The sequence below is a fragment of the Antennarius striatus genome, chromosome 1, assembly GCF_040054535.1.
Source record: "Antennarius striatus isolate MH-2024 chromosome 1, ASM4005453v1, whole genome shotgun sequence".
NCBI lineage: Eukaryota > Metazoa > Chordata > Actinopteri > Lophiiformes > Antennariidae > Antennarius > Antennarius striatus.
This window is the reverse complement of record NC_090776.1, coordinates 2,196,223-2,208,601: the sequence shown is the minus strand read 5'-3', so window position 1 is coordinate 2,208,601 and position 12,379 is coordinate 2,196,223. Positions and strand designations below refer to the sequence as shown.

The 12,379-nt window shown below is 55.7% G+C and overlaps 2 protein-coding genes across 8 annotated transcripts; both read left to right on the top strand.

Moving 5' to 3' along the window:
- Positions 1–204: 204 nt before the first annotated feature.
- LOC137600251 (USP6 N-terminal-like protein) lies at positions 205–6,180 on the top strand. Of its 7 annotated transcripts, none has more exons than XM_068321771.1 (13): positions 205–357; positions 778–851; positions 2,012–2,097; positions 2,195–2,234; positions 2,308–2,649; positions 2,942–3,051; positions 3,340–3,388; positions 3,495–3,615; positions 3,701–3,795; positions 3,870–3,935; positions 4,058–4,157; positions 4,527–4,679; positions 4,775–6,180. In XM_068321771.1, exons 2-13 carry the CDS (start codon positions 786–788, stop codon positions 5,230–5,232), a joined length of 1,686 nt encoding a protein of 561 aa, XP_068177872.1. In that variant the 5' UTR covers positions 205–357; positions 778–785; the 3' UTR covers positions 5,233–6,180. The 7 variants fall into 7 exon arrangements, with proteins under 7 accessions (XP_068177872.1, XP_068177881.1, XP_068177909.1 ...); XM_068321780.1 differs by having other exon boundaries at positions 206–289; XM_068321799.1 differs by lacking the exon at positions 205–357 and adding an exon at positions 416–608.
- Positions 6,181–6,753: 573 nt separating this feature from the next.
- LOC137600241 (ankyrin repeat and BTB/POZ domain-containing protein 2-like) lies at positions 6,754–12,247 on the top strand. The gene is made up of 17 exons (XM_068321760.1): positions 6,754–7,210; positions 7,808–7,918; positions 8,049–8,229; positions 8,530–8,682; positions 8,760–8,925; positions 9,106–9,195; positions 9,266–9,367; positions 9,505–9,601; positions 9,674–9,809; positions 9,945–10,177; positions 10,245–10,426; positions 10,697–10,799; positions 10,880–10,982; positions 11,107–11,179; positions 11,245–11,313; positions 11,722–11,835; positions 11,926–12,247. The coding sequence occupies exons 1-17, from the start codon at positions 6,868–6,870 to the stop codon at positions 12,130–12,132; spliced, it is 2,463 nt and encodes an 820-aa protein (XP_068177861.1). The 5' UTR covers positions 6,754–6,867; the 3' UTR covers positions 12,133–12,247.
- The last annotated feature ends 132 nt before the right edge of the window (positions 12,248–12,379 follow it).

Below are 12,379 nucleotides of genomic sequence, written 5' to 3'. Positions count from 1 at the left end.
TTAAGCTTTTAGTTTTAGTTTCAAGAACTCAATCAGAACTGGAACTAGTTTTTAAAAAATAAAATAAAATAAGAAACAAAACAACTGCAGCAGAGCCCATTGAGACCCGGATGGTTCCTCCACGCCCCCGGTGGTTCTGTGTCTTTAAGGCCGAGTCTCCCTTCACCCCCGCCGCCGCGGCGCCTGCTCAGTGCCGCTCGTCGGCTCCGGGACCAGGAGCAGCCGCGTCTCACCGTCTGACGGTAACGGGATGGACTAACGGAGGAGCCGCCCGTCGGGTCCACCGGAGGTGTGTTCTCATCGGGGAGAAACCGGAGCGGCGTTTCCGGCACGGATAGAGCAGAAAAAACCCACCCGGTAACCAGACCGGGATCGATCCCCGTTGTCCTGCTTTTGTTTCTTATTCTCATTAGAATAAAGAAATCTCGCGTGATTCTGCAGCGCGAGGTCTCCTGATGACGCGGGTTTGTTTACACCACAAAGGGGCTCCGTGAGTCCACGAGGTCCAGGTCTTTGTCCGGACCGTCACCGAACCGGATCAGCATCCTTCAGCCTGAAGGCAGCAGCCGCGTTCAGGTCCGCTGGGACATCACAGCACCGGAGTGATTGTAGGAGCGCGATGGCTTTTACGTCTCCTTTAATTATAATAATAGTCACGTGTTTTATGGAGGCTCCCAATTAGAGATGGTTTGATGTGCGCGTCACACGTATGACGTCACTATTCTGCAGCCTCACACATTCGAACCCGCTTCAGAACAAGAAACCTTCTGTCTGCAGGTTCTGGCATGAAGAAGGACGTGGAGACTCTGGTGGCCGAGGAGCGCGCCGCCATCATCCTGAAGTACGCCACGGTGAGTCCACGAGAACCAATCAGCGCCCACTTCCTCTCAAGCCAGGTGTGTCTGAACCAATCACAGTTCACTCCATTAGCTTTACCTGCTGCAGGTATGCTAATGCTAACAATAAAAAATGATTATAATTTTTTTTATTTTTGAAATAATAATTATGAAGATGAAGGACAAGTCTCATCACGCCATCAGCAGCGCTCAGCTTCACGCATGCTAACGCTAACGGCTAGCCTTTAAAGGGTTAACCCGTCCGATCCAGACGGGTGCCATTCGGCCGCCGTCATGGAAAATCCATCCAGCTACGATCTGTTGATATAACAGACCTGATCCTCGTCAGCCAATCAGGGACGCCTCCGAGTCACAGCGCTGACGCGTCATTGGCTGGACGGCGGTCAAGCAGCGGGAAACACATGGAAAGAGTTTGGGGCTGTCGGCGCTCCGGGGATGATGTCAGAGAAGGAAAAAACAGTTCCTGACTGAGGCGGAGAGAATTCAATCTGTCCATCTGATTGGTGGAGTAAACAAAACATCCTCTAAACAAACAAACAACATGAGTAAACAACAGACGGACGTCCCCAAAATTATCATCAGGCCTTTAAAGAAGCCGATTAGTACAGCTGCGTCTGTCAGCATGACTCAGCTGTCGTGTCGTGACTCAGCTGTCGTGTCGTGACTCAGCTGTCGTGTCGTGACTCAGCTGTCGTGTCTTGACTCAGCTGTCGTGTCGTGACTCAGCCGTCGTGTCGTGACTCAGCCGTCGTGTCGTGACTCAGCCGTCGTGTCGTGACTCAGCCGTCGTGTCGTGACTCAGCCGTCGTGTCGTGACTCAGCCGTCGTGTCGTGACTCAGCCGTCGTGTCGTTTCTCAGCCGTCGTGTCGTGACTCAGCTGTCGTGTCGTGACTCAGCTGTCGTGTCGTGACTCAGCTGTCGTGTCGTGACTCAGCTGTCGTGTCGTGACTCAGCTGTCGTGTCGTGACTCAGCTGTTCATTGCACATGTTTAACGTTGGCGTACTTGAGGCCACCCTTATTGAACGACTAGAAGCCCCGCCTCCACCCAGCCGGTGTGCTGGCGTGGGAGGAGCCTGAGCTCAGGGCGTGATGACATCGTCAGCGTTCAGCCGTGGCGTCGCTTTGAGGGCTTTGATGTCTTTGTGGTTCCAGGGCCGACAGGCCGGCGTGGAGGTCGACCCGTGGGAAGAACCCGACTACAGCATCTACCGAGTCATCGACCGCTTCGGCTTCATGCAGTAAGAACTTCCTGTTTCCTCCGTTGCCCCGCCCCCCCTGCTGAAGGGGGTGTTTCTAAGTCGACAGGTAACTTTTGGTGCTTTCTCGTTTTTCCAGTGAGGATGAGCTGCCGGCGCCGACGCCATACGAGGAAAAGGTAACAGCGGCGATGGGACCGTTGAGCCAATCAGAACAGAGAGAGATTCTGCTGACTCATGTTTGCCTCACAGAGGAAGCAGGTGGAGGTGGAGAGAACCGAGAAGTGGCTGAAGATGATGAAGAGGTGGGACAAGTACCGGAACAGCGACAGGGTTAGACACACACACACACACACACACACACACACACGCACACACACACTGATACGCAGACACACACACACACACACACACACACACACACACACACACACACACACACACACACTGATACGCAGACACACACACTCTGGTTCTTACCTTCAGATGGTGAAGCGGGTCTACAAGGGCCTCCCCCTGCAGCTCCGGGGCCGGGCCTGGATGCTGATGCTGGACGTGGACCGGACCAAAGACCAGAACCGGGGGACGTACGAGGTGGGTGGAGACAGGAAGTCAGGAAGTGACCCTCAGACGTTAGCGCTAACGCTACCAGAGCACCATATGCAGCCATGTATCAATACATCAGCACCACCATAGCATTTTTACCTGCTAGCTAACCCATCCTGCTAGCTAACCCTATCCAACATGTTCCAGCTTCATACTGAATTAGCTGAGCTAACGTCCTGGACCCCATCGGGTCCGTCATCAGAACTCAAGTCTAACAGGTCCAGGTCTGCGGGACCTGATGCCTCCGGCGTTCTGAGTTCAGGCTCCTCTTTCTGCTCAGGAGATGAAGCTTCGGGCCCGACTCTCCTCGTCTGAGATCAAGCAGATCGACCTGGACATCAACCGGACCTTCAGGAACCACATCATGTTCATGGACCGCTTCGGAGTCAAGTAGGTTTCAGGTGTATCGCTTGTGGTTACTGATTCGGGTCGGGTCCTGGACAAGTTGTGGATGGGTCAGTCTGTGATCTCGGGTTGTGATTGGGTTCTCGTTGGGTTCTTGTTAGGTTCTGATTGGGTTGTGGTTGGGTTCTGGTTTGGTTGTGGTTGAGTTTGGATGGGTTGTGATTGGGTTGTGGTTGGGTTGTGGTTGAGTTCAGGTCGGGTTCTGATTGGGTTCTGGTTGGGTTCCTGTCTGGTTCCTGATCTGACGCGTCCGTCTTTCCTTCCTGTCCTCAGGCAGCAGTCTCTCTTCCACGTCCTCTCGGCGTATTCGGTCTACAATCCGGTAAGTGGCTCTTCATCAACGTCCTGCCCGACCCGTTGCCATGGCGACAGGCCCGTCTCTGATGTGGGCGGGGCCGTCGCTGAGCGCCGGTCCGTGTGCTTCCCAGGAGGTGAGCTACTGCCAGGGGATGAGTCAGGTCGCCGCCCTGCTGCTGATGTTCATGAACGAGGAAGACGCCTTCTGGGCGCTGTCGCAGCTGCTAACCAATCACAAACACGCCATGCACGGTGAGCGCCGTCGCCGCCCACCATCAGGCGCCACCCGCGCCAGCCAATCACATTAAAAGCTCCTCCCTTTCTCTTTGTCTTCAAGGGTTTTTTGTTCCCGGGTTCCCAAAGCTCCAGCGGTTCCAGGCGCACCACGATCAGATCGTCACCAAACTCCTCCCCAAGCTGAAGAAGCACCTGGTGAGGTCACATGACCCCAACGCTCGGCATCTGGTGGGCGTCGACCTGATGATGTCATCTTGTCTCCTCTGCAGGACAGGGAGCAGATGTCTGCCGGGATCTACAGCACCAAGTGGTTCCTGCAGTGCTTCATCGACCGGGTGAGGAACCTCACTTCCTCCCATCACAGGAAACAGGAAGTGCTCCGCTCACGCCTGAGGGGAAACAGGAAGTGCTCCGATCACGCCCTAGGCTCACGTCAGGTTCTCTCGTGTTCCCGCAGACGCCGTTTTCGCTGACGCTCCGCCTCTGGGACATCTTCATCCTGGAGGGCGAGAGGCTCCTCACCGCCATGTCCTACACCGTCCTGAAGGTCCACAAGAGTAAGAAGCTCCGCCTCCTCCAGATGACGGCCACCCGGCGCCGTGTTCCCACGAAATGTTTGATGTTTGTAATGTTCATGGAATGTTAGCTTAGCCTAGCCTAGCACAAAATAAAGACAATTTCTGGTTTCTGGTTGGTCACAAACCTCAGGATCACAAGACTCAAGGTTAGACTTTAAAGGACTAGTTAACCAGGTTATCGTCTCACCTCCATGTCAGGTGACGTTTCACCTGAAGAAGAGACTAGTTTAACTAGTTTACTAGTTTAGAGACTAGTTGGCTGGGTTAGGGTTAGTAGGTGAGGATTAAACTAGTTGTGGTGAGCCTGTAGCCGGTTCGCGGGTGACCCCTGACCCCTGGTGGTTGCAGAGCGCCTGATGAAGATGCCTCTGGAGGAGCTCAGGGAGTTCCTGCAGGAGAGGATCTCCCACACCTTCCTCCACGGCGACGACGTGATCGTGGAGCAGCTGCAGGCCTCCATGATGGAACTGAGGAAGATGAAGCTGGACCTTCCTCCCCCAGGTGCTGAGTCACATGATGAGTCACATGATGAGTCACATGACCCACCTGGACCCACCTGCTTCTGGTTGGTTTATTAACATGTTGTTCTCCATCAGGGAAGGAGGAGTCTCCTCATAGGCTGCTGAGTCCCATCGGACCCCTCCCGGGGGCGCCGTCCTCCGCTGGGGGGTTAACCCGCCTCCACATCAGGGCCCCCCGGCCCGGATCCCCCGACCAGAGCCCCTCTAAAGACCCCCAGGACCTGGACGAAGAGGAGCCTCCTCCGTCCCCCGACCCCGTCATCATCCACCGCCAGGCGCCGCCCACCCCAGACGGGTCACCGCTGACGGGGCCCCCGCCCTACCAGCCCCCGGGGGTCCGAGCAGTTTCACCCGTCGCCACAAGTGATTCCCCCTCAGCCGTCACCGACGACGACCAACCCACCTCCTGCACGGTCCCGAGGAGCCAGTCGGCTCCGCCCCCGGACCGCCACCAGGACCGCCCCCTGGTCCAGAACCAGAACCAAGAGGGGGGTGAAACATTGCGGGAGGGGTCGACCACAGTGGAGGGGTGATCGGATTCTTGGAGTCAAATTTTGTAAATCAACAATTCATGACGTCATCGTGTTGTTTGTAAACAAACTGTCGCCGTGGTCGTGACGTCATAGCAACCAGGTGGGGGCGCTGTTTCTCCTCTGCTGGTTGTTATTAATGCTGCTTTAGTGAACTGATCTACAGTCATCGGGTTTAAGGTCAGACCCCGCCCCCTCAGCAGAGTTTACACGTAAGCCCCGCCCCTTTTTGGTGTAACCTGCCGGGGTTGTTACACCAAAAAGGGGCAGGGCTTAGGTGGGAACGTCGACTCCTCATCTCATTTTCGGCGTGTGAATGTGGACACCGGCGACACCAGGAAGTGATGTCATCGCCGTTTCGGAAACGGTGGACGCTGTCGTTTCGTATTTTTTTGTAGTTTTGAACGTCACAAACGTGCTCTTTGTAAAACGTTTGCCAGCAGAGTTTTATTTTTGTGGTACTCGTGTCTGTATGCCTTATCGGATCAGTTCTGATTCGCCGGGCGCCGTTTTGACGCCGCCAACGGAGTGATGATTGGACGCTCAGTGACGTGATGGTATTAGACTCCAGCCAATCAGAGGAATCCCTGGGATTGTGACGGATTAGATTTTGTCTGTTAATCCATGTAGAAACAGGTTTTTGTTTATGCTAAGCTAACCTCAGTTAGCATCCCCGGTTAATGTTTACAGAGACGAAGAATTAAATCTGAATCTGAAAAAAAAACAAAAACGAATCAATAATCAATATGTAAATAACGACCAGCTTATTTTTGATGGAAAGTAATCGAATTACATTTACTACTACAAGAATGTAAATAATGTTATTTAGATTGTAGCTTGGATGCTAAGACCTGTGATGATGACATGCTTCCAGGGTGACGTCAGAAAAGCTCACGTGACTTTTATTTAATGCAAACTTCTTATTTAAATAAAGATCGAATTTGAATATTTTATTATGAGTCATTTTTAACGGGTTCTATTCTGGAGAACTCCTGAATAACAAAACCATGTCGCGTTTTGAACACACGGGGGCGCGCTGACCTCACCGGAGGGCGGTTCGGATTGGTCCGCCCCCCCCCTCCAATGTTTGGATGTGGGGTTGTGGATCAGGTCAGTCTCACCCAGACCCCCCTACATAGTGGACCTACTGGTCCAACCAGACCGGAAGTGCCCTCCACCATGTTGGCGACCCCTCTAGAGGACCTGAGCCTGGTTCCGGGTGTCGTTGCGGGTGACTTCAGCCCGTCCGCGGACGCGGCGCACCGGCGCACCCGGTGGCAGCGCGCCGCGTCTCCGTGCGGCCGGGACGCGGCACCGGAGGAGGACGCGGGGGACACCCTGGCGACGTGCCCCCGCCTCCCGGACCTGGAGGAGTACCCCTGGACCGAGCGGGAGGTGCGGGAGGTGGTGCGTCGCGTCGCGCGTTCTGACGCGCGGTTCGACGCGGGCGCGGTAACGCGGCTGTGCGTCCTGCTGCGCCGCCCCGCGGTGCGCGTCTCCCGGGAGGCGCAGCGCCTGAGCGAACTCCACCGGCGGTGCACGCGCCTGGAGGTGCACACGGCGGTGCGGCTCGTGCTCAGGTGGGGTCTGGCCGACAGGTGCGTCACCGCCGCGGTCAGAGCCGCGTCTCTGCACAGCATGAGCTCCGGGTCCACCGCGCGGCTGCGCGGCAAGTCCGCGCGGTGCGGGCTGGTTCTGTCCGTGGGACGGTTCTTCAGGTGGATGGTGGAGACGCGCGTGTCGGTGCGCGTGCACGAGTACGCCGCGATCAGCCTGGCGGCCTGCGTGGAGAGTCTGATGGAGGAGGTGGCCCGACGGGCGCTGCGGGCGGCAAGCGTGACGCCCGAGGAGGAGGAAGCGGCGGCGGCGGCGGCGCGCACGGTGACCGCGGAGCTGCTGGACGGAAGCGTCAAGAAGGACGCGGAGCTGTGGGGGCTGCTGCAGGGGTACGAGCACCTGACCGGGGGCAAGAACGCTCACGGTGAGTGACGTCACTGTTTTATGGATGAACCGAAACTTAGAAATGACGGTTTATTCCGTTTATTATTATCCAAGCAGGAGTAGCCCCGCCCCCTCCTGTAAGATTTCGTTCAAACATTTTTAATTTATTTCAAAATTTTCAATTCATACAAAATTTTAAATCAAGATTTACAAACTTTACAAACTGAATGAAGTTCGTTTGCCTCCTGCTCGGCCCCTCCTCCTGCCACCAGGCTGGCCCCGCCCACTTTGACCTCTTGACCCCCGTCGGGTTCTCCTGGAACAAAGGGGCGAGTGTGGGTGTGATAATTGGTGTGGGGCGACACTCCGTTAGAACAAGCGTCCATTCAGGGGGACACACCGGGACGGCGCCGGGTCTCTACCTGTGTCCACCCCACCACCCCCCCAGCCAGACCCATTAAGTCGTTTCCTTCGCCGGTGACCTGGAGCCGGTCTGTTTCCTGGGAGACGCCGGGATAACGCCGCCAGTGTTTGTGTGGACAACCCGACACGGGGGGGCGTAAATCGAGATTTACGGGAGTGTGTGTGTGTGTGTGTGTGTGTGTGTGTGTGTGTGTGTGTGTGTGTGTGTGTTTAGGTGGGCTGTCGCTACCGGCCACCGTCAGGGACGACCCCTACATCCAGTTGGAGCTGAGGACCCTGGAGCAGGAGCTCCTCACCCCCCATGTGGGCAGCATCAGTGAGCTCAGTGAGTGTGTGTGTGTGTGTGTGTGTGTGTGAGTGTGTGTGTGTGTGTGTGTGTGTGTGTGTGTGTGTGTGTGTGTGTGTGTGCGCCAGGCCTTGAGGTGACGTCTCCCCTCCCCCTACCCCTCCTGCAGGTGATCTGGTGTCTCGGGCGACGCGCCACATGCAGCGTCTGGGCAGCTGCAGCCGGCCCACAAGCCCCGCCTCCTCAGCCAATCAGCTGTCTTGGTCGCCAGACGCCCTTCAGACGCTCTACTACTTCCTGTCCAGCCCACAGGTGGAGCCTCTGGAGACCCCGACCCTGAATAAAGACAGGTGTGTTTCCATCAGTCACGCATCCCTCAGATAAAGAACTGGAAGTCCTCAACATACAAACACAACTGGTTCCTAGAGGTTGTTCATAAGTTGAATTATCCGTAAGTTATTTATTAAATGTCAATCTATAATCACCATTTGAGGTCAGCTGTTGATGTTGATGATTCGTTGTACGGTACTGTAGCATGTAGCATGTAGCTTAGCTTTTAAGCAGAAAGAGGAACTGCAGTAGTCGGATCTGGCGGCGAGCGTTTGTTTGTATGTTGAGGACTTCCTGTTTGTGACCACGCCTCCATCCAGGGCCCCTTTGCTCCTCCCTCCTCTCATGGAGTGGATCAGAGTCGCCGTCGTACACGCTGAGCATCGCCGCAGCCTATTGGTGGACAGCGATGACGTCAGACAGACGGCCAGGCAGCTCCTCCCGGGATTGGACTGCGAGCCCAGACAGTTAAAGTAAGGAGCCAATCAGCAACCAGGTCAAGGGTGTGTCTGGGTCCGACTCCTGATGTGGAAGCGGCTTCACGTTTCAGGTGCGACTGCAACTTCCGGTCCTGTAAGGGTTTGGATGCTAACGCCGCTTCCACCCGCTTCCGGCTGGACCTGGGCTTCAGGATGCTCTCGTGTGGCCGAGCCGATCTGGTCCAGCGGGCCGCCGAGCTGCTGGGGGCCGAGGGCGTGGACGCCATGAACGACCAGGTGAGGGGGGAGGAGCTAAACACCAAAGCTACTGTTAGCATCTACCCTAAGTGAATCGGCTAGCGCTGTAATTAAATACTAGACCAAACTGCGACGATGTGATTTTTAACGCTAATAGAACAAATCACATGCAAAACAGGAAACAGGAAGTGATGCGATACGCTTCTTGTGTCGCTTCAGGGCATGACTCCGCTGATGTACGCTTCCGCGGCTGGCGATGAAGCTCTGGTTCAGACGCTCATTGAGGCCGGCGCTCACCTGGACCTGCAGGTAAACCATCGCAGCTGAGCACCCAGAATGCTAGCTAGCTGCTAACATGTGTGTGTGTGTGTGTGTTTAGGTCTCAGGATGCTCCGCCCATCACCCTTCAGTTCACCCCGGCAGCCGGCACTGGGCGGCACTGACGTTTGCCGTGCTGCACAGTCACCTGTCGGTAGCTCAGGTGAGACCGTCTGAAGCTAACGAGCTAAAGGCTAACGGCTAACATCAATTTTTTTTTTTATTGCGTATTGTTGCCATGGTGACATAAAGGTGTATTAATGGACGGATTAACATGTTACGGTCTGCTTGTGCTGACAGCTGCTGCTGGAGGCGGGCTCTGACGTGGAGGGCGGAGCCGGGCTGGACTGCGGGGGACACTCCGCCGAGACACCACTGCAGCTCGCCGCTGCCGCAGGTGTGACGTCAGCGATTGGTTGGTCGCCGCACGCGTCTCACGTCTCCCGACCAAACTGTTCCGTCTCTCCAGGCGACTACGAGATGGTGAGTCTGCTGCTGCGCCACGGCGCCGACCCGCTGCTCAGAGTGCATCATGGGAACTCGCTGTCGCCGCCATTGCACGAGGACATGAACTGCTTCAGCTACGCCGCGGCGCACGGACACAGGTTAGCTTAGCTTAACAGGAGGGTCACGCAGGTCTCCATGACAACAGCACCCCAACTTCAAGACCATCACCTGTTTGTGTTGCCATGGTTACAAGTTGAATTTCGGCGCCAGCATCCACCTCCTGTCTGCCGCAGGAACGTCGTCCGGAAGCTGCAGCAGCAGATGCATCATGGGACGGAGGACATCCTGTCTCTGGAGGAGATCCTGGCTGAAGGGGTGGAGGACGAGGAGGGCAGAGCTTCCTGTCTGGCCCCGCCCAGCCCGGCCCCCCGGCGGCGGCGGGCGAGGATGAACGCCCTGCAGCAGGCGTCCTATCACAGCGCCGAGCACGGGTTCCTGGACGTCACCCTGGAGCTCAGGGAGATGGGTGAGTGTCCCCCGAACCACCCAAAGTCTCCGCCCCCGACGCGTCATGTGACCCGTCATGTGTTCAGGTGTTCCCTGGAGCCTCCACGTGTGGGTGGAGTCTCTACGGCGCGCCCGACAGCTGGGCAGAGGCAACGTCGTCACCACCCTCCTCGCCGAGTTCCTCGCCGTCGAGACGGACAACGACGCCGCCGCCGAGCTGCTCTCCACGGGCGTCCCGCTGCTGTTCAGGATGCTGGAAACCAATCAGGTGAGGCCGACGCCCCTCGTTAGATGCTAACAGCTAGCAGCAGCTAGCAGCTAGAAGTCTCTTGTGCAACAAGCAACAGCGAGATTAAGACCTCGTTCACATGGTGACTCAAGGTGGGAATCGAACATCAACCCATTAGCTATTGTCAGCTAATAGCTGTCATTGATGGGAGGGTCAGGTTGTCAAGGAGACACTGCTTGTCCTCCGTGAGTCAGTGGGAGGAGCCTATCCATCGAGACATTTCCCATGATCCCACGCTGTTCTCCACAGGACTACCTGACGACGCGCCGGCTGGCGGCGGTGATCTCTCACTGCTACGGATCTCCGGTTCCCCCCGTCCCGCCGATGGACGTCAGTCTGTCCACTCAGCTAGGTAACTTCCTGGCCGCGATCATGTGACCCGCCCACTCACCCGGTGAGCCAATCAAGTGACAGGCATGTCTCTGTCCTCAGATGTCCACTTCCTGAACAACCCGGAGATGTCAGACGTGACGTTCTTGGTGGACGGACGTCCGTTCTACGCCCACCGGGTTCTGCTGCTGTCGGCGTCTGATCGGTCTGACTCCGCCCACTTTGTCCAGAATCATTTAAACTCTTAAAGAGACAGTAAATCATGAACCCATGACGTCCAGATTAAAATAATTGAACTGGTAAATAAAACTCGTGATCTGACGCTTCAGGTTTCGACAGATGCTCAGCGGCGCTCCTGATGACATCATCCACATCAGTCACATGACCTACAGCACGTTCCAGGTAGGTCACCTGTTGACTTCTTCCTGTAACGGTTCTCCGTCAGTTGATTGTCTGGTTCTCCATAGATGATGATGGAGTCTCTGTACTGTGGGGGAACCGAAGGACCGACCGTCTCTCACGCCGACGCCATGAAGGTACCGCCCCCCCGTGTCGCGTCCGGCAGGGGTACCCGTCCAAATAAATACAATTTAATAATTACTAAAAAATTGAATGGAAAGTCTGGAGACTGGTTTCAATGGGCGGAGAGACATGTCAGAAGGGGGGGGCTTGTTTCCAAGGGGAGGAGACTCATGTCAAAGGGCGGGGCATCATGTCAAAGGGAAGGAGACTAATGTTAAAGGGGGTGGAGACTCATGTTAAAGGGGAGGAGTCTAATTTTAATAAGTCGAGACCCATGTCACAAAGCGCAGACTCATTTCAAAGGGGAGGACACTCACGTCAAAGGGCGGGGCATCGTGTCAAAGGGGCGGAGACTCTTCAAAGGGGTGGAGTCTCCTTTCTTCAGACAGCTGTTCTGTCTTTAACTTCCTGTCTCCTGCTAGCTGCTGCCGTTAGCCTCGTTCTTCCAGCTCAGAGTTCTGATCCGGTGCTGCGAGGTGAAGCTGTCAGGTCACCTGACGCTGGAGAACGCCGTCAGCGTCTACCAGACCGCCAAGGTGCAGCAGTGGGCGTCGCCCTCAGCGCCGAACGCCTCGTCCGTTGTTTCTCATTGGCTGAGAGCTAAACGAACTCTTCTTCCTCTGCAGCGCCACGGCGCCGCGGAGCTCTGCAGGTTCTGTGAAGGGTTCTTCCTAAAGAACATGGAGTGGCTCCTGGAACAGGACCGGTTCCACCGCCTGCTGATGGGCGGAGCCAGGCAGGAGGCGGAGCCTCAGGATGGCGGGCCGCCGGGTCTGCTAGAGGTTTTAGAAACAACGTTAATCCAGAGAGTTTCCTCCCTCCACTCCACATGAGGGCAGAACAAACCCGAACCTGGACTGTTTCCAAGCTCCGCCTCCTTTTAAAGGGGTCCTCCCCCAGGAGGCGGACCCAGACTGAATACCTGTCTCCTCTACGGCAGTAGATCAAACACGCCTAAACATACTTTTATCATTAATGCTTTTTACTAGAGCTGATATGAGACCAAACCAGGAAACATTTGATTATCAATAAAATCTCATTTAAAATGTTTTTTTAATAAAACATTCTAATAAATGTTTT